The 26,454-nt window shown below is 54.2% G+C and overlaps 1 protein-coding gene and 1 pseudogene across 1 annotated transcript; one reads left to right on the top strand and one right to left on the bottom strand.

The window, feature by feature from the left end:
- Nucleotides 1-475: 475 nt before the first annotated feature.
- On the bottom strand, nucleotides 476-991 carry LOC136469473 (uncharacterized). The gene has a single exon (XM_066467656.1). It carries the CDS (start codon nucleotides 989-991, stop codon nucleotides 476-478), a length of 516 nt encoding a protein of 171 aa, XP_066323753.1.
- Nucleotides 992-5,878: 4,887 nt separating this feature from the next.
- On the top strand, nucleotides 5,879-25,662 carry LOC136469471 (lysine histidine transporter 2-like; annotated as a pseudogene).
- Nucleotides 25,663-26,454: the final 792 nt, after the last annotated feature.

Raw genomic sequence — 26,454 nt, 5'->3', positions numbered from 1 at the left:
AACCATACAGGGAGATGAATGAGGTTGTGAACTGGTCAGACTCTTTCATCGCGAACTGGTAATAGCCCGAGTAGGCATCCAGAAAAGAGAGGATTTTGCATCCTGAGGTGGAGTCGACTATCTGGTCTATGCATGGCAAAGGAAAATGGTCCTTTGGGCACGCCTTGTTGAGGCCAGTATAATCAACGCACATTCTCTATTTCCCGGTCTTCTTTTTAACTAGAACAGGATTGGCAAGCAAGTCGAAGTGGTATATCTCCTTGATGAATTTGACTGCCAGGAGTTCAGTGACCTCCTCGCCTATGGTCCTGCGCCTCTCATCATCAAAGCGACGCAAGCATTGCATGGCGGTCTTTGAGCCTGGGACAAGGCGTAATGCATGCTCGGCGACCTCCCGTGGTATGCCTGGCATGTCAGAAGGTTTCCATGTGAAGACATCGCGATTGGCGCATAGAAAGTCAGCGTGCTTGCATTCCTATCTGGCTGGGAGCTGGGTCCTGATCCACACCGTCTTGGTTGGGTCAGTGGGATCGATCCCCACTGCCTTAGTTTCCTTGAGTGGGTGGAAGGTAGTCGAGGAGGTTATCTTGTTGCAGTCCAGGGCTGCTGGGGTCGATGATTCTTTGAGCCGAGGGAGCTCGGTTGAGTTGATGACAGCAGTGGTGAGCTCGTAATGCTTGCGGTCGCATGTGTAGGCGTGCGAAAAGGTGCTACCCATAGTGATGATGTCATTTGGTCCCGGCATCTTCAACTTCAGGTAGGTGTAGTTGGGGATCACCATGAACTTGGTGTAGCATAGCCGCCCAAGGATGGTGTGGTAGGACCCCAGGAAGTCCACCACCTCAAAGGTAAGGACCTCTGAGCGGAAGTTAGCTCGATCGCCAAACATGACAGGCAGGTCAATCTGCCCAAGTGGGCATGCTTGTGTTCCTAGGATCATGCTGTAGAAGGGAGAGCTCACTAGACAGAGCTCCGACCAGGGGATGCGCATGGTGTCGAGGGTGTCGACATAGAGGATGTTGTGGCCGCTGCCTCTATCCATCAGCACATTTATGAGGTGCTTCTTGCGGACAATGGGGTCGATGATGAGTGGGTAGTGACCTAGTCTAGCGATGTGGGAAGGATGGTCCCCCTGATCAAAAGTGATCGGAGATTCTGACCAGCTAAGGAAGGAGGGGACGGCCATTTTGGTGACATATGCCTCTCTATAGCGCACTTTGTGCTGGCACTTGGAGTAGATGGCATCAGATCCCCAAAGGTCATGAGGCATTCCTCAGGATCAGGAAAGTCACCCCCATCCTTGCCTACCGCGCCTCCTTTCTTGGCCGCTGCCCCCTTGCCCTTTCCCTCTTTTGGCCTGCCGGCCTATGGCAAAAAGCGCTTGAGGAGTTTGTAGTCCTTGTAGAGGTTCTTGATGGGGTAGGCATGGTTGGTGCATGGACTCTCCATGAGCTTGTCGAAGTGGTCGGGCTAGCCCCACTAGGGCTGCTTGCCCGCACGATCAGCCGCGGCGACCAAAGCAGAGTTGGCCGGTCGGCGCCGATCCTTCTTGTTCTTCTTGCCCCTCTACATGGAGGGGCCCTCGTCTTGGTCCTCGTGCTTGGTCTTGCCCTTGTCCTAGCGTCCACTAAAGACCGCCTCCTCACCGGAGGCATGGTTCGTCGCGACGTCGAGCAGGTCGCGGGTGGTACGGGGCTTTAGACAGCCAAGCTTGTGGATCAAAGACTCACAGGTTGTCTTAGAGAGAAACATGCTAATGATGTCCGCATCGACGATGTCAGGAAGGGAGTTGCATCGTTTTGAGAACCTACAGATGTAATCCTGTAGGGACTCATTGGGCTCATGCTAGCAGCTCTTGAGGTCTCAGGAATTCCCAGGATGGACAGACGTCCCCTAGAAATTCCTGATGAAGTTCCTCTTGAGATCCGCCTAGTCGTGGATGCTGTCATGCGGAAGGAATTCGAGCCATGCTCGAACATGTTCCCCCATGCAGATAGGGAGGTACTGAATGATGAAGTGGTCATCATCCACTCCTCTGGCTTGGCAGGCGAGCCAAAAGTCTTCGAGCCATATACCGGGATTCGTCTCCCTAGTATATTTGGTGACGTTGGTAGGCGATCAGAAGCGCTGTGGGAATGGTGCTCTCTAGATGCGATGGCCAAAGGCCCGTGGTCCTGAGCCATCTGGGCTGGGACTCCGGTCGTTTGGTTGGGGACCATGCCTAGGGCGTGTTTCCCTACTCCCCTCGATGGTTCAGCTGGGGCCCGTGCCGCCTACTCTCACCACCGCATGGTGGACGTCATCATCACATCGGGCTTGACGCCGATTGTTGATGATCCTACAAGCGTCTCGGTTCGGTTCGAGCCATTCGCACACAGGTGGTCGGTGTGGAGCGGGCACCGAGTCAGGCCATGGTGTAGCTGCGTCCTCCTATTCCACGCCCGATGACTATATTGGTGAACGAATGGAGCGGTTTGACTGGTGTGCCGCCATTCCCTCAGTGGGGAGAGAGGCCGCAAGCCAGTGTCATGACGCAGAGCTCTTCGCCTATTGGACGGCGGTGATTTCCACCAGCACCCGGAGGTTTCGGGGAACCGCCTACTCCTAGGTGTCGACAGGCTCTGGAAGGCCGCGCAGAAGCATCACCACAGCGACGATGTTCTAGCCATCCCGAGCGAACTATGGGGGATTGTTGCACCCATCCATGATGTTGCGCTGGACCTAGCGGGTGCAACCCCGGGTGCCGCTCGCTGGGTTATGCGCGTGCTGCGCAGCGTGCTGCGCCGAGAGCGCCAGCGTAGGTGGCGGCTGGCTCTGCCGCCTTTGTCGTAGCTCCTCGCCGTGCTCTTGTGCACGTGCGAGGGCCTCCACACGAGGATCCAGAGGGGTGTGACTCTGTAGGGACTCTGCCACCACCGGCGCCTGTCTCGGAGCGTCCGCCATAGCGCACTCCCAGGATAGAGGGTAGCTAGGTGCCACATCGCTGATGCTAGAGCGGTCTCTTTCAATCTCATCATCCACAAGGCCGTGGAAAGAGGCGGGAGCATAGCCCGCCATCCCCACAAATTCGGATGTGAGAGGAGGTGGCGTCAGCATTCTTTGGAGTCCCCGTGCATACGCGTCCACGGGCGACACGAGGTCGTAGGGGAACCGGTTGCATGGCGGTTGCGGTGGGGACAACGGGGTCCCTCCGGGGAGTCGGTGAAAGATATTAAAAAGCGAGAAAAGAACAATATGTATGTTACTCACAGCGAGGTTTGAGCCCAGTGTGGGCTCAGAGCGAAGCGCAGGCATCTCGTCGTCGAGGTCACTGGGTGGCCTAGAGCCAGTGGAGGGCGCTCCTCCTCCGATGGGCGCCGGGACAAGTGCCTCCTCACGAAGGTGAAGCACGCTGAGCCAATCGTCGACGAAGTCTAGGCTTCCGAAGAGGAAGGCCTAGGACGGCTCGAAGATGGGAGGAACCCACATCCCAACAGCTAGGAGCATGGGAAACTCCAGCGAGCCAAAGCGAGTCGTATCGCTTGAGCCCGCCATGGCGAAGATGGAGGAAAAATGGGCCATTCGATGACCAAAAGCGTGAACATACGGCGGCGGCCCCACGGACGGCGCCAACTGTCGGTGTGAAAAGTGACCAACTAGTAAATATTTATCATTTTGCCATACATTGTGATCAGATGTGGCCTAGCACTCAATGACACAGGGTTTATACTAGTTCAGGCAAGGTGCCCTATGTCTAGTTTGAGTCGGTCGATGACTTTATTCCTGAGCCCAGGTTCTCGAAGTTTGCTGTGAGGTTACAAACGAGTGGGAATAAGATGGGGAATATCAGAGGTCCGGTCGGACTCTAGACCAGAGGGCCAAGAGTGATGGGAGCTCCTACGTGCGCTAAGTATTCAAATGTATGCTCTGTGTAGCTTTAGAGTGTCTAAAGCTAGCAGAGAATGAATCGGAATGATCCGTCTGTTGTCCGTAATCGTCCTCCGTCCTAGAAGAGAGCGCATCCTCTTTTATAGGTGAAGAGGATAGCCTTACAAGAGAGAGAGTGTGTGAGAGAGAAAGAGAGTGTGTGTGCTACCTAGTCTTGTTGCCCATACCGTCGGGTACAAGACAGTTTGTCGGCGCCCACAATACTGTTGATGCCTAGATGCATGTGGTAGGCTCCATCGTGTTCTTCTGGTATGGCAAATGTCGACGCCTACCATACTGTAGGACAAATATCGGCGCCCACAACACTGTTTATGTTCTGATATGTCTGGAAGGTTGCAAAGCACCCTTTTGACATGGTCTGACAGTACTATCCCGTAGGCGCGTAGGGTACAGTCCTCGGTATTGTGGTTGACTTTGAGCGCCTCGCCTTATCTGCTCCGCCTAATTCTTGGGGTCCTTACTGAGCGGACGTCCTCGTTCGGTTGTTCCTAGTCAGCTCCGACAGCGTCGGTCAGAGAAAGAGCTTTAAGCAGAGGTTCGATGTATTCCCAGTCGGAGAGGCGGGTCGGAGTCGGAAGTGAGCGTCGCCCCCTCCTTGGCTAGGCCTTCTGGTCGGAGAAGCGGATCGGAATTGGAAGCGAGCGTGGTCCCCTTCTTGGCCAGGCCTTCCGGTCAGAGAAGCGGGTTGGAGTCGGAAGTGAGCATCGTCTCCTCCTTGGCCAGGCCTTCCGATCAGAGATTGGATCGCTCTTCTGGCCTGTCATTAGGTATCTGGGCCGGCCCAGAAATTACGTGTCGTTTGCAACGTTGTCTGCTGGGCCGAGCTTTTGCTGGGAAGCAGGTCCATTAGGGACCCCAGGTTTATGAACCCGACATCGAGTGTTGCATCTCACCTCCCCATCTTCTGTTGCCTCGTCTCTCCCAGAGCCGGCAGGGCATACATATGATGCCGCGGCCGGGTTCTTCGAATCGGAGGCGCCGCGCGACCTTCCCGTCTTGTTGCTCGAGCGGCGCGGGCCCCGTGTGCAGCGCGAAAAACGGGTGCGGCACTGCACGGCGCGTTGGGGGGCTTGCAGAGAGAGCGCCCCTGAGATGGCAGTGCGGTGGCAGGATGGGGGTGTGGAGGAGATAGGCCACGGATGGGGATGTGTGCACGCATGCTGTTGGTGTTTCTGTACGCAGTTGCTGTTTTTAGAGGTGCGTCCGAACACGTCCTGGCGCCGGACATCCGGGCGCTAGGCGTATCGTAGAAATAATCATCTTGTTCTTTCTCGTGCATAGTATGGATCTTCTCCTTCTTTTTCTTTTGCAATCCTTCTCGTCTGTGATCTCTCATCTCTAAAACCATGCCTGATTTCTCATCTCTAAATTCTAAAATCATGCTTGATTTCCTAATGACAATGCCTCATGCGAACAAGACTGCAGAGATTAGTTACACCGGGGTTTCGCCCATGCCGTAGAGTTAGTATTTTTTTTCTGTTTAAATTGTTTGTTTAATCGCAAGTGAGATCACCATTACTAATATTTTTTTCTTCGTGTCTGTATTCTTCATTTATTTCTTTGTTATATAAAGAGATTATTAATTACATCGTCTATGAATTATGATTATATCATCACAAGAGTTTTGTTACATTGTGCCGTACTTATCTTGCTTCTTCTATGCATATTTTAAATTATTAGTTATTTGGTGTTTGAACTACATCAAATATAATTTGTGCAATTTTTTATCTTAACCTTTCAATATAATAAGCCTTTCATTTTATTTAGTATATGATACCGACCTACTGTGAAAATTTTAAAATTTGTCATCAAATTGCTACATGGATTTTATCGAATTACATACAAAATTTTTTAGCTTGGCATATTTTTTTTTTGATAAAATCCTAGATCCGCCGCTGACCAATTAATGGATGGATATGAAATTGCATGCAGGGGTCCAGGCGTGGTGGCCATGCTCCTGTCTTGGGTGATCACCCTGTACACGTTGTGGCAGATGGTTGAGATGCACGAGTGCGTCCCGGGGAAGCGCTTCGACCGCTACCACGAGCTCGGCCAACACGCGTTCGGCGACAAGCTGGGCCTTTGGATCGTCGTCCCGCAGCAGCTCATCGTGGAGGTCGGCGTATGCATCGTCTACATGATCACCGGCGGCAAGTCCTTCGAGAAGTGCTACACCGTCGCTTGCCCGGACTGCAAGCCCCTCCGCACCGGGCTCTGGATCATGATATTCGCCGCCATCCACCTGCTCCTCTCGCAGCTCCCAAACTTCAACTCCATCACACTCGTTTCCCTGGCCGCCGCGATCATGTCGCTTACGTTTGTCTTATCATCTGCTATCTGTCATTACTACTTGAATGATTACTCTTGGGAGCCTTGCTATGGTACACTACTTTCTAGTACTCAATCCATCCTAAATTATAAGACGTTTGACTTTTTTGACATCAAGTTTGACCACTCGTCTTATTCAAAAATTTGTGCAAAATATCACTTCTTTTGCCGTGGCTTAGTTTATTAATAAAAGTTCTTTAAGAATGACTTAAATTTGACTATATTTGCATAAATTTTTTGAATAAGACGAGTGGTCAAACTTGGAGCCAAAAAAGTCAAACGTCTTATAATTTGGGATGGAGGGAGTAGGAGGTAAGAGGTCAAATAAATCTGAGCCCTTCATTTTAAGAAAAAGTAAAATGATTAACTAAAGTTAAAAAAAAAGAAATAACCAGCAAATTATTAGTTTTAGATGGAAAATTATGTCAACGTTACTGTCCATGCACCTAATTACGGGAATGAAGTATGATTTGACAATTGACATGCACGGCAAATCACCTTCACATAATTTAATTTAAGTATTAGAAAATTGTATTGCCATGATTGGCCATACACGTACAGAATTTACTTCACAAATTAGCATCTAAATTTTCTCAACTAACTTTATTTGCTCAATATATTTTATCTAGAAATTGTTGCCGATGAACTGTGAAGCACAGATTTGATCACGAGTCAAGATCTATTTTGAAAGTAAGACAAGTCAAGATCTATATAAAGCATGTCTCGTTTCTTGTTTTGATAATCTAGTTGTCGGGGACCTAATACCAGGGTACCCCAGGAGGTGGAACCGATAACCACCAAATGGAAAAAAAAACTCCTGGACGCATAAGGGCGCCATGTCATCCCTTGTTCGAGTGACAGGGGTTCGGTTCCGCCTCGCCCAACACCTTTGAGACAGGCTCGGTCTCGCCCGAGGGCCGAGGGATAAACTCCGTCTCGCCCGACGCCTTGAGGACGGGCTCGGTCTCGCCCGAGGGCTGAGGGATGAGTTCCGACTCGCCCGATCCCGGAGGGGTGGGGTCAGCCTCACCCGACGCCTTTGTGGGATAACCCTGCCTCGCCCCAAAGGCTCAAGGCTAATCTCCGTCTCGCCCGACGCCTATAGGGCGGGCTCGGTCCCGTCCGAAGGCTAAGGGATAGATTCCGCCTCGCCCGACCACGGAGGGATAGGGTTAGTCTCGCCCAAGAGATAGGGATTGGCCTCCACCCGACGGCCCAGAACGAGCCTCGCCCTGATCGATATCTATCCCTCATAACGATGGGTACAGGACGAGACAAGACGTTCGGGTCAACCATGGCTCCAATGACCATACCCTGCGCCCTGACAGGAAAAGAACTGCCAGGGAACGACAGGACTGATGCTTTAGACCCTTCTGGGCGCCGCAGAGCCCAAAAGGTATTACAGGTGCGTGCACCTCACTCTGTAGAGTTGTAGGCGCCGCCTTCAGCTCTGGGACACGGAACCCAACGAAGATATACGACAACCGCTACGCTCCAAGAACGGATTTGCTATCTCCACGAACGACGGATACTCCGTCACCGCGCTGTGGACCCGAGGGAGCGGGGGGCCCTCTTCCCGACCCCTTAGGTCCTCCCAGTCAGAGAGCCTTGGCCACGGCGCTACACCGGACCCCAACCCCGAATTCGCCCAACAAGAATCATGGGAACCAGAAGGCGTGTGGAGCAAGGTTGGGGGAGGCTCCTAAGTCAAAACCACTGTACTACAACCCATACCCTGGGGGCAGCATGCTGTGACTAATCTGACATCCTACAGAGATATCGACAACATCGTAAGCACTTATCTTCCTTCGCACTCATCAGAATGGGGACCTGACCAGGTAGACATGAGCCACAAGGCTAAGTAGAGTATGCATCCTGGAGCCCTCACCCTTGTAAAGCCAGCCCCTTCATCTATAAAAGGGGAGGCGCATCCTCCATCAAAGGGACGGGAAAAAAGAGAACCGAACAATAGAACGCACTCACACACATTCAAGCAGCTACGAAGCTCTTGACGACCTTTCAATCCTTCGATCAGAGACTTGGGACCAGTCCCTCTCTCGGCAATTTGTATCCCTTACTACAGATCGTTTACGGTGCTAATAACACAAGCAGCAACAAACTGGACGTAGGGACGTTCTGCCCGAACCAGTATAAATCCTGTGTCCTTTAGCGCACCATCTGAGCCTAACGCGCATTACTATAAATTTACTTGCCGGTGCTTGTACGAAACACCGACAGTTGGCGCGCCAGGTAGGGGCTTTGCGCGTTCCAAATCAGGTCTCGGATGACCACCCACGCAATCACCTAGGCCCCGGGTGCACACGTGCGTTTCGGCGACCTGGATTTCATCATCACACTAGGAGGAGAGCTGGCGCTGACTCATTCAGCCGCTCCCTCTCCCCCTTCGATCAACCTTAGCCGTCTCAGGCTTAGGGGCCCACCGGGCAACTCCCGGGGAGTCCCGTCGCCCAAAGAGGCCTCTCACAACGCCACCAAGTGTCCGGAAGGGTCCGTATGGAGCGCCCCGACAGCGTTTCCGTTCGGTCTCCGCAACGTTGCGGCAACCGGTGGCCTCCTTCTGGCGCTACGTGTGGTTCAACCACCCACGGACATCGAATTCGTGGGGGCGATTGAGCGGGATACGGAGACCCTCTACGAGCTTCTCAACGAGGAACCTGTATCGCTCTCCAGCTCAGATTCCAGTAAGGGGAGCCACCACCCTTCTCGGGAATGCTACGTGACGCAGACCCCCGAGGGTCACGTCGAAAGCGTCTCCAAGGAAGAGGCCACCCCTACAAACAATCCTGACAGCAGATCCGGGGAAGAAGGGACAGCCCCATCTCGCCTGAGGATGGAGCAGCTAAGGGCTCGTCAGCAAGAGATCGATGAGGCCGGGCAAGGTCTCGCACGGGAATACGCGGACATCAATCGCGAGATTGAACGCCGCAAAGACGGGGGGCGCGCGCGCGCCACAGCCCGCACCGTACATCAAAGGATCCTCACCGATGATGGGGCCTTTCCTCACTTTGCTCGAGCCAGCCAGAACATCGCCGCAGCAACCGCCTTGCTGCATGGCCTCCCGAAGGCCGCGACGTCCGAGGATCGACGCGCTTATCGGGAGATTCGCACGTTGCTCGAACGTGCAGCCGCGCAGCAGGCGGAAAGTTCGTTGTCTCGACGACGCGAACCCGACACCAGCCAGCGTGCACCCTCAGTGCGTCCCACCAAGGACGCATCCGTACACCAAACACCACCAGCCGGCGGGCAGCCCTCCGTCGTCCCCGTACATCAACGCCTCGGTCGTGGCCGCGATGTACGCAGCATCATCAACGCCCGGAGACGTGCCCACGGCGACGAGGGAGAAGCAGCGCGTCGCGGCTATCATCCCCGACATGGCGGGCGCTACGACAGCAACGAGGATCGAAGCCCAAGCCCCATCCTGCCAGGCCCTCAGGCCTTTGGCCGGCACATCCTCAACGCTGCGTTCCCTCTAAGGTATCGACCACCTACGAACATTCCTAAATATTCCGGCGAAACAAATCCCGGGCTTTGGCTCGAAGACTATCGGCTTGCATGTTAGGCCGGTGGTGCGAGTGATGATGACTTCATTATTCGCAATCTCCTGCTGTTCTTGGCCGACTCGGCACGAGCATGGCTGGAGCACCTACCGTCCAATGCTATTCAGAGCTGGGCGGATCTGACTGAGATCTTTGTGGGTAATTTCCAGGGCACGTACAAACGCCCTGGAAACCCATGGGACCTCAAGAACTGCCGTCAGAAGGCCGATGAAACCCTCCGCGGGTACATCCGGCGCTTTTCCCGACAGTGCAATGAGCTCCCGAACGTCGCCGACGCTGACGTAATAGGAGCCTTTCTGTCCGGGACGACCTGCGAATCCCTGGTCCACAAGCTGGGACGCAGGGGCCCGCGAACTACCAAGGAACTCCTGGACATCGCCACTAGTCACGCCTCTGGAGAAGAGGCAGTCGGGGCCATCTTTGATCGTACCGATGGAAAAACAAGGCGGGACGAGGACGCCAGCGAAGGCGCCTCCAACCGTCCCGCCAAAGGGAAAAATAAGAAGCAACAGCGCGACAACTCACTCGCGGCCGCTGCCGACCGCAAAAGTGGCCGGAAGCCCACGGAGGGCACTCCGAACCACTTCGAGAAAATGCTCGAGGGGCCATGCCCAAACCACGCCTTCCCGGCCAAGCACCTATACAAGGAATGCGGCCTTATGTGCAAATACTTGGCTGGGGGCCTTAACAAGGAGGAGCAGGGGAAGGAGCCTGTTCCCACCACTAACGACACGGAGGAGAAGGACGACACCTTCCCAACTCCAACCGGTGCCCTCATGATCTTTGGAGGATCAACGGCCTACGACTCCAGGCGCCGCCAGAAGGTCGCACGTCGAGAGGTCTATACCGCTGGACCGGCTATGCCAGCCTATCTCCAGTGGTCGGAATCCGCCATAGCCTTCGACCGGACCGACCATCCGGATGCCATCCCACACCCGGGAAGGTATCCGCTTGTCGTCGACCCGATCGTCGGTCCAAAGCGGCTCACCAAGGTACTGATGGATGGGGGCAGTGGCCTCAACATCATGTACGCCAAGACGCTCGACGAGATGGGCGTCGACCGAACGCGCCTCCGCCCCGTCCGAGCACCTTTCCATGGCGTCGTACCAGGAAGGCAAGCCGTGCCACTGGTGCAGATTGACCTGCCCGTCACTTTTGGGGATCGATCCAATTACCGGACCGAAACCCTCACCTTCGATGTAGTGGGGTTCCTAGGGACTTTCCACGCCATTCTGGGACGACCATGTTACGCGAAGTTCATGGCCGTACCCAATTACACATATCTGAAGCTGAAGATGCCGGGCTCCCATGGGATCATCACCATCGGCACCTCCTTCCAGCGCGCTTACGAGTGCGAGGTCGAATGCTGCGGACACGCATCCACGGTCATCGCATCCGAAGAGCTCGTCACCCTCAGGGAGGAGGTCAGTGAGGGGACACCCGACGCAAAGAAGTCGTCCGGATCGTTTGAATCGGCAGAGGGTTCCAGGGACATCCTCTTGGATCCCAGTACCTCCGAGGGCAAAAAAGTCCGAATCGGGACCGCGCTCTCCTCCACATAGGAAAGCGCGCTCGTCGACTTCCTCCGCGCCAACAAGGACATCTTTGCGTGGAAACCCTCGGATATGCCGGGCATCCTGAGGGAGGTCGCCGAGCATACTCTCCAAATCCTTCCTGGCTCCAAGCCGGTGAAACAACGCCTGCGCCGCTTCGACGAGGAGAAACGCAGGGCCATCGGCGAGGAGATAGCCAAACTACTGGCCACAGGATTCATTAAGGAAGTGTACCACCCAGAGTGGTTAGCAAATCCTGTTCTTGTTCGGAAAAAGAGCGGGAAATGGAGAATGTGTGTTGATTATACTGGCCTCAACAAAGCGTGTCCAAAGGATCCATTTCCTTTGCCACGAATTGACCAAATAGTCGATTCCACCTCGGGGTGCGAAACCCTCTGTTTCCTGGATGCATACTCAGGCTACCATCAGATCGCGATGAAAGAGTCCGACCAGCTCGCGACATCTTTTATCACGCCCTTCGGATCATTTTGCTACGTTTCAATGCCGTTTGGTTTGAAGAACGCTGGGGCAACGTACCAGCGCTGTATGCTTAGTTGCTTCGGAGATCTCATCGGGCGAACCGTTGAGGCCTATGTCGACGACATCGTAGTCAAATCCAAGCGGGCTGACCACCTTGTCGCCGACCTTGAACGTACCTTTGCGAAACTCCGGGCGAACGGCATCAAGCTCAATCCCGAAAAATGTGTTTTCGGGGTCCCGAGGGGCATGCTGCTTGGCTTTATCGTCTCCGAACGTGGCATCGAAGCCAACCCAGAGAAGATATCAGCCATCACGAGGATGGGCCCGATCCAAAACATAAAGGGGGTTCAGCGGATCACCGGGTGCCTTGCCGCTCTCAGTCGATTCATTTCACGCCTTGGCGAACGAGGACTCCCCCTTTATCGACTCCTAAAGAAAACTGACCGCTTCGAGTGGACAGCCGAGGCTCAGGAAGCACTTAACATGGTTAAACGATTTTTAACTAAGCCGCCGGTCCTAGTTCCTCCATGCGATGAAGAATCTCTCCTACTATATATATCGGCCACCACCCAAGTGGTTAGCTCCGCCTTAATAGTAGAGCGAGAAGAAGAGGGGCACGCCTTCAAGGTGCAGCGCCCTGTATATTTCATCAGCGAGGTGTTATCTGACTCCAAAACCCGCTACTCCCAGATCCAGAAACTCCTCTACACCATCCTCATCACCAAAAGGAAGCTACGCCACTACTTCGAGTCACACCCCGTGACAGTAGTGACGTCGTTCCCCCTCGGCGAGGTCGTTCGTAGCCATGACGCTACGGGAAGAACCGCAAAGTGGGCACTCGAGCTGATGGATCAGGGCATTTCTTATGTCCCCCGAACGGCGATCAAATCTCAGGCACTGGCTGACTTCATCGCGGAGTGGACCGAGGTCCAGATGCCACCAGCAGCCGTTGATCAAGAGTACTGGATAATGTACTTCGATGGATCGCTGATGAAGAAGGGCGCCGGAGCAGGACTAGTCTTTGTATCCTCCCTCGGGGTCCACATGAGGTACATGGTTCGGCTTCATTTTCCCTCATCAAACAATACTGCAGAATACGAAGCGCTCATCAACGGCCTACGAATCGCCATCGAGCTGGGCATCCGACGCCTTGACGTCAGGGGCGACTCTCAGCTGGTCGTCAACCAGGTCATGAAAGAGTCGGGCTGCCACGATACCAAGATGGAGGCATACTGTCAAGAGGTCTGACGTCTGGAGGACAAATTCGATGGCCTCGAACTCAATCATATCCCCAGGCGCCTCAACGAAGCGGCCGATACACTCGCAAAAGCAGCATCCAGCCGAGAGCCAGTTCCAACAGGCGTCTTCGCCAGTGACCAACACAAACCCTCGGTAAGCTACGCAGGGTCGGAACAAGCCGACGATGGCCCTTCTAGTCCGACCCCCAAGGCCGATCCGCCAACTGTTCCTCCCGACCCCGAGGTCATGGAGCTTGAAGAAGACCCAGCAATGGAGTTCGATCCTCCCAATGACTGGAGAATGCTTTACATCGACTATCTCCTCCACGACGTACTTCCAACCGACAAGACAGAAGCCCGACGGCTCGCGCGACGCGCCAAATCCTTCGTTCTTGTAGAGGGCGAACTCTACAAACGAAGTCACATCAGAATTCTGCAACTTTGTATCCCTGACGAACAGGGAAAACTCCTACTGAGCGACATCCACGGAGGGGCATGCGGACACCATGCCACACCAAGAACCTTGGTTGGGAAGGCATTCCGACAGGGTTTCTATTGGCCCACCGCAGTAGCCGATGCCGAGCAAATTGTACGCACCTACGAAGGGTGCCAATACTACGCTCGGCAAACGCACCTCCCGGCCCAGGCTCTCCAGATGATCCCCATCACGTGGCCCTTCGCGGTCTGGGGGCTTGACCTGGTTGGGCCACTTAAAAAAGCGCCCGGAGGCTTTACCCACCTGCTTGTCGCCATAGACAAGTTCACAAAATGGATTGAAGCTCGGCCAATATCCACAATCAAATCTGAGCAAGCTGTTTTGTTCTTTCTCGACATCATCCATCGCTTTGGAGTACCGAACTCCATCATCACAGACAACGGCACACAGTTCACCGGTAGGAAATTCATTCGTTTCTGTGATGAACAACACATCCGAATCGATTGGGCAGCCGTCGCACACCCCCGGACGTACGGACAGGTCGAGTGCACAAATGGCATGCTTCTTCAAGGCCTCAAACCCAGAATTTTCAACCGGTTGAACAAGTTCGGCGCGCGTTGGCTCGCTGAGCTCCCGGCTGTGCTCTGGAGCCTAAGGACGACTCCAAGCCGGGCCACCGGCTACACACCCTTTTTCATGATCTACGGCTCCGAGGCCGTTCTCCCGACGGACCTCGACTATGGAGCGCCAAGAATCAGAGCATATGACGAACAGGGAGCCGAGGCATCTCACCAAGACGCCATGGACCAGCTAGATGAGGCCCGCGACATCGCCCTCCTCCGTTCAGCCAAGTACCAACAAGCGTTACGGCGGTACCACAGCCGACGGGTGCGGGGTCGAGCCTTCAACGTCGGAGACCTCGTCCTCCGCCTTGTGCAGAGCAACAAGGATCGCCACAAACTCTCCCCGCCCTGGGAAGGGCCCTACATCGTCGCAGAAATACTTCGCCCAGGCGCCTACCGGTTGAAAACCATCAAAGGCGAGGTCTTCACCAACGCCTAGAACATTGAGCAGCTACGTCGTTTCTATCCTTAAAATAAGCTTACACTTTTCCTTATCAGTTTTTGTCTTAACAGAACCCCGATCCTTAGTGACTACCGACCCCTACAAATCGTGAGGGGTCAGACCTCACTCGGGGGCTGGCATGTGATCATAACATATGTCATGTGTAATACAAGTATTACGCTTGTAAAAAATCCCTCTGTTATACTTGCAAACATTTTTTAAGTTTTCCATTCGCCTCGTAAACGAGTTTCGAGGGCTAAGATCTTGGGAACCAATTCTGAATACAACTGGTAGGACCGCAAGGCACCCACGCCCCAGCGGCTGCAACCTCTTTGCTCACCAGTTCAATCAGAATTAGTTCACCCACGTTCCTAGTTTCCTATGACTTAGACCATGAGAAGAGTTGGAAAGCGTTAAAATGACTTGCCATAAGCAAAGGATGCAATTTTGTTCATTTTTTGCACAAATTCACCACTTACAAAGCGATGTCATTACAAAAAAGGAACAATATACTCCGAGGACTGTTTACCCGGGGGCTTCCCCACAACGTTATTTCATTACAGTCTCGGCTCAGCTCTACCACAAGTGTTACTGCGGTCGCCGCGCCACGCTCTCCATCGGCGACGCCCGGGGCGTGTACACGGGCCAGTTCGTCTACTACGATCACCGCGCCACGCTCTCCATCGGCGACGTCCGGGGCGTGTACACGGGCCAGCTCGTCTACTGCGGTCGCCGTGCCACGCTCTCCATCGGCGACATCTTCGCTGGATCCTCGAAGGCGCCACCATCTACGACGACTCCGCCGGAACGTCCGGGGACTACGCCATCGTCGTCAGCCACGACCCCGGCAACGACGCCTCCACCGAAACGTCCGGGGACTACGCCATCGTCGTCAGTCGCGACCCCGGCAGCGACGCTACCGCCATGACGTCTGGAGACTACGCCATCATCCCCAGCCATAACCCTGATAACGGCATATGGGCAGGAAACGCCTCCCGCCAAGGGAGGGGCGCAGCAAACGACGGCGCAATCAACGACGTACGATGCCCACCGACACCTCCTTTCCTTCGGCAGCAGTGACTCCTTAGCAAGGGCCGTGCGCACCATCTCATCTACGTTGGATAACCTCCGGCTCGACATCACGCACCAGAATCACGAGCAAGTTTGTAAGTTCTCTATCTCTCTCTGGCATTACTCTGCCTCACTCAGGAACCACCGCGACGCACGGACGCGTTTGGCGGAAAGGAAGAAGAAGGAGAGATAGCGGCTCGGAGGCAGAAGGGGAGGTGGGCTGAGAACTCCTCTCCCCCTCCCTATTTAAAGAGGAGGCGCAGTAACTAAGGAAAGGCGAAAGGTCGGACGAAAAACCCTCTCCCTTCCCCTTTTTAAATACGCAATCAATGCTGATTGATATCTGAGGGGACGCACCAGAGGTGATGGGACGAACCCCGGTCTACGAAGCGTCCCTCTTTGGTCAAACTGAACACTGCCTGGGTATGGCCCGCCACTGACCCGCTCCGGACACGGCGATTAAGGCACCCGCATAGGCAGACAAATTTTTCACCTTCCCATGCAGGACCACGGACGACCCGATGACGGGACCCTTCAGTTCTCCTGGGTCGACCGTTCGGCCCAGAAGACACGACGAACGAACGACCAAAGAAAGATAAGCCTCTCATCTTTCACATTTTATGCGTTAGAATTTGTTCGCAAGATTCCGACCCCGTCGAATAGCAGGGACGCGAACATCACTCGGGGGCTGTCGAGGATGACTACCAATCCAGACATCCTCTTCACCCAACCCCTCCGTACGCTTGAAACTAAGGGCGCGACATACAGGCACAAAGCTTTGAGTAAAACTGGACGAACTAGCAAACCCCACGCCCCGATAGCTACAATGTTTCTATTCACCAGAAAAATCATGCTCAAACGCCTCTCGCGTCTCTAGTTTCGACGTCCGCCTTTCTCAAGGAAGGGATCGGAGGGGTCCGCCTACAGCTGTCAGGTCGCCCAAGTTAATTGAACAGCTCGGATCGTCACCGAGACACAAAACAAAAAATGGCAATTCTTACGCAGGTTTTTCCAACCTCGTCACAAACGTCATCTGGTAGGAGCTTTTCCGCCACTCATACCACCAAGGTAACGTCACCACCTTTATTTTCAATTAAATCTTGCATTTAAAACATTTCATATGCAAAAAATTGCATCCCAATGATTCGTGTCGCACCACGAAACGACTGTCGCCTTATCCGATATAGGCAACCACAGGCTGAGGTTCGAAGGTCGGCCCGCGAAGGGCTCGAGGCCGCCTCACGCCGAACAGAGCCAGGGAGAGATAACCGAGACGAGCCCCAGCGGCCCTGCCCGACCCCGCTCAGAAGCGAACCGGGACGTCTCGACCTTCTCTCGTTCGATTCTAACCTCGAGCCAAACCCACAGAATCTCCATCGAGGAGAGGCCATCGGGGCCCCTGAGCTTATCGAACGACTTAGGCATCTGCCGGGAGGCGGGTTAAGAAGTTGTGGAGTGCCACCAGAGGGCTCTGCCGACCCCATCAGCAAATGATGGACCCGGATTCCGCACGAGCGTACCCGTTAGCGAGCTCGTTGAGCGCGGTACTCAAGCCGTCGAGGCAAGTGTCGTTCACTCAGCCCCTCCGATTGCGAAAACCAAGGACGGGGTAACACGCAAATAACGGCCGACCCCTATCAGACCCTGACAAGGCTCGGGGGCTCGGGCCAAATAATGCAGGGACAAAGGCCCCACCTTGCCGAGCCCATAGAGTTCCAGTTGGGATTTCTGTTGGAAGACAGGGCGGGGATTATTGCGATGGCATCCATTATCACCAGAACCACGATTCCGGTCTCCAGTAACACCCGACCCCAGCAGGTGCGGGGGTCGGACCTTACTCGGGGGCTGTTAAGGTATGGCCACCTCCTTTCCTTCTTTCGGAACAATCTCCTCGCATTATAATCAGCGGCATAATTCAGGGGAACATATTGGTAAGACCGTAAAAAATGAAATCACAAAAATCAAACAAAACGAAATTAAGACGCGAAAGCACGAAAGGCGTCCAAACTCGAAAAGTACCGACACTTGTTCACATATTACATATAAGCTGTTCTCAAAATTGTTCGATTAATTACTCCCGTGAAGGGAGAACCATTTCTTTCAGACTGTCTGCCAGGTTCTTCGCAAGGGGAGCGACCATCTGCTCCATTTCCTCCAGCTCTTCATCCTCGTAGGTGGACGGAAAGCCTTCACTCATCACTTTCAGGTTTATTTCCTTCTCATAGTGGGCGTGGGCGACGATGAAGGCCTGGGTAATCCCGGCGTGAAAGGCACTCTCCTCAAGCTGGCCCACCCGAGCCGTGATACCTTCGACGCGAGCCGCGAGCGGGCTGGTCTCCACCGGCTCCGTCACATTCAGGGCGTTAAGGACCACCCCGACCGCAGCTTGTAGAAGATCGTGCTCATCGCTCTCAGCCTGAAGGGCTCTGCGCGTATAGGAAGCCTCTTTCTCCAGCTTGGTGGCGGCATTCTCAGCACTCGACTTTCCTTTCACCGCGTCATCAAGCTCCGCCCGGAGAGAGCGGACCACCTCGACGTCCTCGTCCACCTTCTACTGGAGGGCTGTGGCCCTACTCTCGGCCTTCCGCCGGAGGTCCCGCTCCATCTCCAGCTCCTTCAGGACTTCGCCGGCCTTCTCATTGGCCGCGGCATTCCTCTGCAGCAGCTCGTCTCGCTCTTTTTTGAGTCTGGCAATCTCCTCTCCATCCAGCCTAGACCTCGCCGACAGGTCCTCGAACATTCCGTGCGCCTCCTCCGCATCCTGACGCGCCTGGGCCTCCCGCTCTCGGACAGTAGCAATCTGGGCGGCCAAGTCTGCTCGCAGCCGGGCCTCCTCGGAAAGGCGATCCCTCTCCTCCTTCTGTTCGTGGAGGAATTGGGATTTATCCCGGCTACGAGCAACAAGAATCTGAGGAGGAAGAAGACTGATATCAGGAATACGAGAACACAAAAACACATGAAGAAAGAAGAAAGTCCAGAAAATACCTGAGTGGTAGGGATAACGATCTCACGGAGGGCTCCTCTGGCTTGGTCCAGGGCGTTCAGCATGGTCGAGATCCCGATGTCAAGACCCTCCCGCTCCATGCTCTCGGAATGATCATCGAGCGAGAAAAGAGCCGACGTCGGGTCCTGAGCATCCATCCACTGGAGCGGCGGCTCTCCCCGCGCAGGGGAGCGGTTTCCTCTCGACAAAGGGGCCGGTGGCGGCTCCCTCCTGAACCTGTGCGGCACCACCGCCGCACTCGAGGACCCTCCGGCTGGACCCTCCTCCGTTTGGGCCGCTTCGAGCGCCACGGGAGGATCCACATGGGCGCCTGGCGACGCGGATTGCACCACGCCCTCGGGTGCCACCATGACCGCGTCCGGCTGATCCTGGCTTGGCGCAGTCACGACCACCGTCACCGGCGGTATGCGGTCCTCGGCCGGCTGTTCCACGCCCACCACGGAAGAGACCGCTCGCTCAGTAACCTCCGCGGGTGTGGGAGCCACCTTGGACGCCGTCGGTTCGGCCAACGCGGCCCCGACATCGGCACCACTCCTGCCCGAAACAGGGGTGGCTCCAGGCGACGCCGTCTGTCCCACTTGAAGGGCGAGACTCTTCTTGGGCGCCAGCCCCAGGGGGTGACCCGTCCGCAAGAACCTGCGCAAAGGTAATAACCATTAAGTCAAAATAAAAATGAAAAAAGGATGAAAACAGAGGAATCAACGGCTTACGTTGACGTCCTCGGCCGGCGGAAGCGTTTTGGGGATGGATCCCCAGACCCCTGCCCTGACTCATCTAGGCGGGACTGTTTCATGCCTGTCCCCTGCTCCGGGGTAGGGGGTTCATCTCATCGGGCGCGGCCCCGGAGTCGCTCCTCTCCATCATCTCGTCGGGCGCGGCACCGGAGCCGTCCCCCTCCATCGTCTCACGGGGTGCAGCACCGGAGCTGCTCCCCTCCATCGTCGCCTCGGGGATGGCGGCGACAGGTTCGCCCTCCCCCATCCACCGGTCCTCGGCCGGCACGCCGTGCGAAGAGGCGGACTCGCCGGCCTCCACTGACCTCATCGATTCACTTCCCTCCGCGTGAAAAGCGAAGGGCCCCTGCACAGGTGGGTGGCCACTTATCAGCGTCTCCTCATCCTCCAGGACGCCCCAATCCACGTCGACGGCTACCTCGTCGTCGTCGTCGTCATCATCATCATCGTCGTCATCCTCACTGCTCACGTCCTCTCCCCGATCCCGTGCCTCCTGCTTCAGTCGTTTCGCCTTCTTCATCTCCTCCTTTGCCTTCTTGTCCCGCTCGGCCGCGAGTCGATTCGCCGCCGCCACAGCCCTGTCCTTCGGCAGTGGAGCTAGATTATCCTTGAAGACTAGCCCCCTCGGCTAGCCCCAACATCACAAAAGCCAGTATTAAAAAGGGGAGATTCCGGAGAAAGAAAAGAGTGCAGGGGAAGAGGGCTTACGAATTCGAAGAACCTAGGCTCTGGCCGCATTGGAGGATGCCCGGGCACCGGATACACGATGTCGAGGACCATGCCGGCAGAATCCTTCATCGGCTCCGTCGCCTCCTTGACATGCTGCGCCACTTCCGAATAAGGGAGCGCCTTGTCAACGAGCACCGTCCCCTCGAACGATATCCCTGGCATCATCCGATGCAGGGGAAGCACACGCGCCATCAGTGGCGCCACCCTCCTCGCGTGGTAGGCGCCGATAATCCCCGACCCCTTTACACCCCGACCCTTCAGGGCATGGAGGGCGGAGAGAAGGTCGGAGATGTGCTTCTTGTCTTTGGTCTGGACGCCCCAGCCCCACGACGCCGGAGCATCCACAATAAGACGTCCGGTGTACTTCGGTAGGGTGGCACTCACATCATCCCTAACATAAAACCACTGCGAATGCCATCCCTTGTTGGATGCAGCCAGATGCATGTACGGGTAACCCTTCGACCGGGTATGGCGCAGGTGAATGTTGGCACACCCCATCGGCGCGTCTACTTCTTTCCCCCCAATCTTCCTCCTCGACAGACTAACGCTAAAGAAATACCACCACAGATCAAAATGGGGATCGATCCCCAGGAAACCCTCGCACAGGGCAACAAACGCTGCCATATGCTGTATCCCATTGGGAGTTAGATGCTGCAGCTCTACCTCATAGTAATCTAATAGCCCCCGAAGGAATCTATGCGCGGGTACCCCGAATCCCCGCTCATGGAAGAGGGCAAAAGAGACGACATACCCTTCAGGCGGCACCGGCTCACCCTCGTCGCCAGGAAGCAACCACTCCTGGACGGCGGATTGTGGGCGGAGAAGGCCACGGCGGATGAGGCCCTCCAGACGCCGGGAAGAGATGCTTGATCTGCCCCATAACTCCATTGAAGCAGTGGGGGGGAAGGGCAGGCGCGAGCTTAACGGCGGCTGGAACACGAACGCAGGCCGGTCGACGGTGGCGGTGCGGGCGTGAGGGGCTGGGAAGATTGGCGGCGGACGTCTCAGAATGCAAAGGAAGGGGAGCGAAATACGGAACCCTGGGGGCGAACCCCGTGGTTTTATAGGGGGTGACGGACACGAGAAGGGCAACCGTCTGCCTCGATCTCTGGGCCTGCCACGCGCGCCACCGCGTCACATCGCGGGACACGCGCCCGCAGTCCCTATCCTCTCACCCCAAAAATCTCGGTGAACGGTTCGTCTTCCCCGAACAAATCCAGACTCCCTACCCACCGGGGAAGCGCAAGCCACAAAGGCCTGTTCTTTTCTCTTTGGCCCACCTAGGGCCTAGGGACTCGCCGGCCGGCCCAACTAAGAAGGAATCCGCGAACGATCCGCCATCAAGGGCAGAGACACCCAGTTGATGTAAAACTAAGTCCTTCAGCCTTACCCGCGAAGGGGCCGATACAAACCCCCGGGCGACTCTACTGGAGTCACCCGGGGGCTCGGGGGCTACACCCATCGGGTGCGCTCGCGTGCACCCTCCGGCAAATTAGCTTCAACGAAATCAAAAAACACCCTCCAGGCGGTTCTACCCGAATCACCTAGAGTCTCGGGGGCTACTGTCGGGGACCTAATACCAGGGTACCCCAGGAGGTGGAACCGATAACCACCAAATGGAAAAAACTCCTGGACGCATAAGGGCGCCATGTCATCCCTTGTTCGAGTGACAGGGGTTCGGTTCCGCCTCGCCCAACACCTTTGAGACAGGCTCGGTCTCGCCCGAGGGCCGAGGGATAAACTCCGTCTCGCCCGACGCCTTGAGGATGGGCTCGGTCTCGCCCGAGGGCTGAGAGATGAGTTCCGACTCGCCCGATCCCGGAGGGGTGGGGTCAGCCTCACCCGACGCCTTTGTGGGATAACCCTGCCTCGCCCCAAAGGCTCAAGGCTAATCTCCGTCTCGCCCGACGCCTATAGGGCGGGCTCGGTCCCGTCCGAAGGCTAAGGGATAGATTCCGCCTCGCCCGACCCCGGAGGGATAGGGTTAGTCTCGCCCAAGAGATAGGGATTGGCCTCCACCCGATGGCCCAGAACGAGCCTCGCCCTGATCGATATCTATCCCTCATAACGATGGGTACAGGACGAGACAAGACGTTCGGGTCAACCATGGCTCCAACGACCATACCCTGCGCCCTGACAGGAAAAGAACTGCCAGGGAACGACAGGACTGATGCTTTAGACCCTTCCGGGCGCCGCAGAGCCCAAAAGGTATTACAGGTGCGTGCACCTCACTCTGTAGAGTTGTAGGCGCCGCCTTCAGCTCTGGGACACGGAACCCAACGAAGATATACGACAACCGCTACGCTCCAAGAACGGATTTGCTATCTCCACGAACGACGGATACTCCGTCACCGCGCTGTGGACCCGAGGGAGCGGGGGGGCCCTCTTCCCGACCCCTCAGGTCCTCCCAGTCAGAGAGCCTTGGCCACGGCGCTACACTAGACCCCGACCCCGAATTCTCCCAACAAGAATCATGGGAACCAGAAGGCGTGTGGAGCAAGGTTGGGGGGAGGCTCCTAAGTCAAAACCACTGTACTACAACCCATACCCTGGGGGCAGCATGTTGTGACTAATCTGACATCCTACAGAGATATCGACAACATCGTAAGCACTTATCTTCCTTCGCACTCATCAGAATGGGGACCTGACCAGGTAGACATGAGCCACAAGGCTAAGTAGAGTACGCATCCTGGAGCCCTCACCCTTGTAAAGCCAGCCCCTTCATCTATAAAAGGGGAGGCGCATCCTCCATCAAAGGGACGGGAAAAAAGAGAACCGAACAATAGAACGCACTCACACACATTCAAGCAGCTACGAAGCTCTTGACGACCTTTCAATCCTTCGATCAGAGACTTGGGACCAGTCCCTCTCTCGGCAATTTGTATCCCTTACTACAGATCGTTTACGGTGCTAATAACACAAGCAGCAACAAACTGGACGTAGGGACGTTCCGCCCGAACCAGTATAAATCCTGTGTCCTTTAGCGCACCATCCGAGCCTAACGCGCATTACTATAAATTTACTTGCCGATGCTTGTACGAAACACCGACACTAGTTAACATGTTTCTTGTATTTGCATTACAAACCGTAACATGCATGCATAGTTCATATCATGTCAATTTCGTATACCTCAAAAAAAAACATTGGAATGATGATTCATGTTGGGGCTATAGCCAAACATTGCAACTAAGACTGGCATTGGGTCAGTCAAATATCACTTTAAAGAAATGTTACGACTAAGACTCTGTGCTAGGATCATCCATCTCGCATGCTGCATGTTTGATCTAATTGCAAGATAGTTTACCTAATAAATTCAATTGTAAGATATTTTCCTATTTAAAATATATATAAAATTATATTCATCTTATTACTTCTTAGGGGGTAATAAATATGATAATTGTCATCCACGGTTCAAAGTTACTTGGGGTACCATAGCAAACCCCTACTCTTGGATCGCGGATCATGATCAATTCAATCAATACTTGTATATATAATGCAGCTACTCGACGATTGCATGGGCGGCGTCGGTGCACAAGGGGCGGCACGCCGACGTGGACTACAGCAAGAAGGCGTCGATGGCGACGGGGCAGACGTTCAACTTCCTGAGCGCGCTGGGGGATGTGGCGTTCGCGGACACGGGCCACAACGTGGTGCTGGACATCCAAGCCACCATCCCGTCCACGCCCGACAAGCCGTCCAAGAAGCCCATGTGGCAGGGCGTCCTACATCGTCGTCGCCATCTGCTACCTCCCCGTGGCGTTCATCGGCTACTATGTCTTCGGCAATGCCGTTGACGACAACATCCTCATCACACTTGAGAAGCCACGCTGGCTCATCGCCATGGCCAACATCTTCGTCGTGGTCCACGTCATCGGCAGCTACCAGCAGGTCTGATAGTAGCTAGGTCCCTGGCCCGTCGTCGATCCCCTAATCCCATATGTATTATTGCATTGATTCATTGATTATATTGATGACATTTCTGATCGACATACATCTATAATAGATCTACGCCATGCCCGTGTTTGACATGCTCGAGACGTTCCTGGTGAAGAAACTTCGGTTCAGGCTAGGTCTGCCTCTCCGTTTGATAGCGCGCTCACTCTATGTTGGTAAGTACTTATATATCCAATGCATTTATTAACTGATCTGATCTGATTACATGCATAGTCTAGTGTCTAAGAAAATCTATATTAATTGGCGTATTATATTGTGTTGTTCATCATTTATTTGTTGCTCCATGCATCTTGTGTCGTATGTGCAGTGTTCACAGCTCTGGTTGGCATCGCCGTGCCGTTCTTCGGGGGGTTGCTAGGGTTCTTTGGTGGTTACGCATTTGCACCGACAACCTACTATGTGAGAGATCCTTGACAATTTTTCTTTCAATTATGTATGTATGTATGTATGTATGTATGCATGTATGTATGTATGTATGTATGTATGTATGTATGTATGTATGTATGTATGTATGTATGTATGTATGTATGTATGTATGTATGTATGTATGTATGTATGTATGTATGTATGTATGTATGTATGTATGTATGTATGTATGTATGTATTATAGTAGCAATGCAAGTTGTTGATGTACTAATTTGACTGAACGGACGCTACTATAATTGAACAGCTTCCCTGCATCCTGTGGCTGAAGATTAAGAAGCCAAGGACGTTTAGCCTCTCCTGGTTCATCAACTGGGTTAGTCATTAATTATTTCATAATATTTTTCCTCTTCTTTTACATGTATATATATATATAGGTAAAAGAAGAGAAAAAAATATTATGAAATAATTAATGACTATATATATAGTCATTAATTATATATATATTATGAGAATTTTTACAATGGTTGTCAGAAAATGGACGGCTCATGAGGAGCGATCCGACGGCCAAAAAAGTAGAGGAACCAATTGGAGAGACACCGGGAAGGCACCAAGTGAGTACTAAATAGTGGGATCATTTGCACCAAGTGCATACTAAAATTAGTGAATCAGCACCTTAAAAAATGGTACTATAATTCTATTTTCGAATTTCTTTTATATAATTAAGAGTAGAATGGTAAATTTATAATAAAATATAATGTTTGAGTAGTACAGGGATGATCGAATTAGTATAGTTTGTCTCATGTATTTCTCAGGTTCAGACCATGCCACTCTCTCGTCTCTGTTCTTCCTCCTCACCAAGACTTCGTGTTGCGGTGGAGCGCGAGGGCAGGGCTGCGGCGGCTAGGGCACGCGATCCGTCCTCACCAGTCCCCTATGAACGGCATCACCGCATACATCCGGCGAAGGCGTTGGACGTGGTGAGATCGGGCCCGGCGGCGTCCGTGCTCCCGTTGGCGGCGGCAGCTGTCCCCGCTGCCGAAGGGTGCGGGCGGCGAGGTGCGCTCGCGCACGTGGCGGTCCGAGGTGGTGAAGCTGGCGGCGGCATCGCCGTACCTGACTCCCGCTCCGTGTGCCGCTCCCCTTCTCGTGCTCTGCGCCCACCTCGCCCCGCACCGCCAGCCCGCCCGCAGCAGCCATAGCGGGGATCGTCAACATGGAGGAGGATGGCGTGCTACCTGCTGCCGCCTGCGTTCGGCGTGCCCGCGGTGCACCTACTCTGACAGCACAGGCTAGGGGCAAGGCCGAGCAGGGAGAGGAGGACACGGCCAATGGCGCTGCAGACGACGTCGGGTAGTGCTTCGTGCCCCGCCCCTGCTGTTACTGACGCTCGCTAGGTCGTGCTGGCGGCGGGGCTGCCTTCGTGGTGTTGCTCCCATGCTCCAAGGTATGCAATAGCATGCGCTCCACCTGTTTGCTCAAATGCCTGTGGGAGATGGAAATCAGTTTTGGCCTAGGATTAGCGCGTTGTAGAATCCCTAGTGAAGTTTGGTGCACCATGTGTCAGCTGTTAGTTTCAGTGTTTCTTGATCTATTGTTTATTTCTTTGATTCGTGCATCTCAGATCGTAGTAGAATCCCTACTGAAGTCCAGTACTTGCTGCGATCCTTTTTTTAGGTTCTACTTCCATCGCATGGTCTGTGCATCGCATTGGTGCTTAATTAGTTCACTCTTCACTAATCAACCGGCTAAATTTGTCTCATGGTCTGTGCATCGCATCGGAAATCATTGTTCTCTTTATGTATTTGTTTATCCTACTTATTTGGCTGCTGGAAAACAATCATGGGCATTCCTCATCTTCATTTGTACTACTTCGTATTGTTCTAGGCTTAGAGTTTTTTATCAATTCATTAGAATTTATTAGTTCCCCACCGCCTACACCTACGGTGAGTAGCAGCAGCAGAGCTCAGTTTATTTTTTGTTGCAAAATTCAG

This window comes from Miscanthus floridulus, chromosome 8 (genome assembly GCF_019320115.1).
Source record: "Miscanthus floridulus cultivar M001 chromosome 8, ASM1932011v1, whole genome shotgun sequence".
NCBI lineage: Eukaryota > Viridiplantae > Streptophyta > Magnoliopsida > Poales > Poaceae > Miscanthus > Miscanthus floridulus.
This window is presented reverse-complemented; position numbering and strand designations above follow the sequence as displayed.

Coding starts and splice junctions, on each gene's coding strand:
- LOC136469473 (XM_066467656.1), bottom strand. CDS start 991: ATGCGCATCCCCTGGTCGGAGCTCTGTCTAGTGAGCTCTCCCTTCTAC.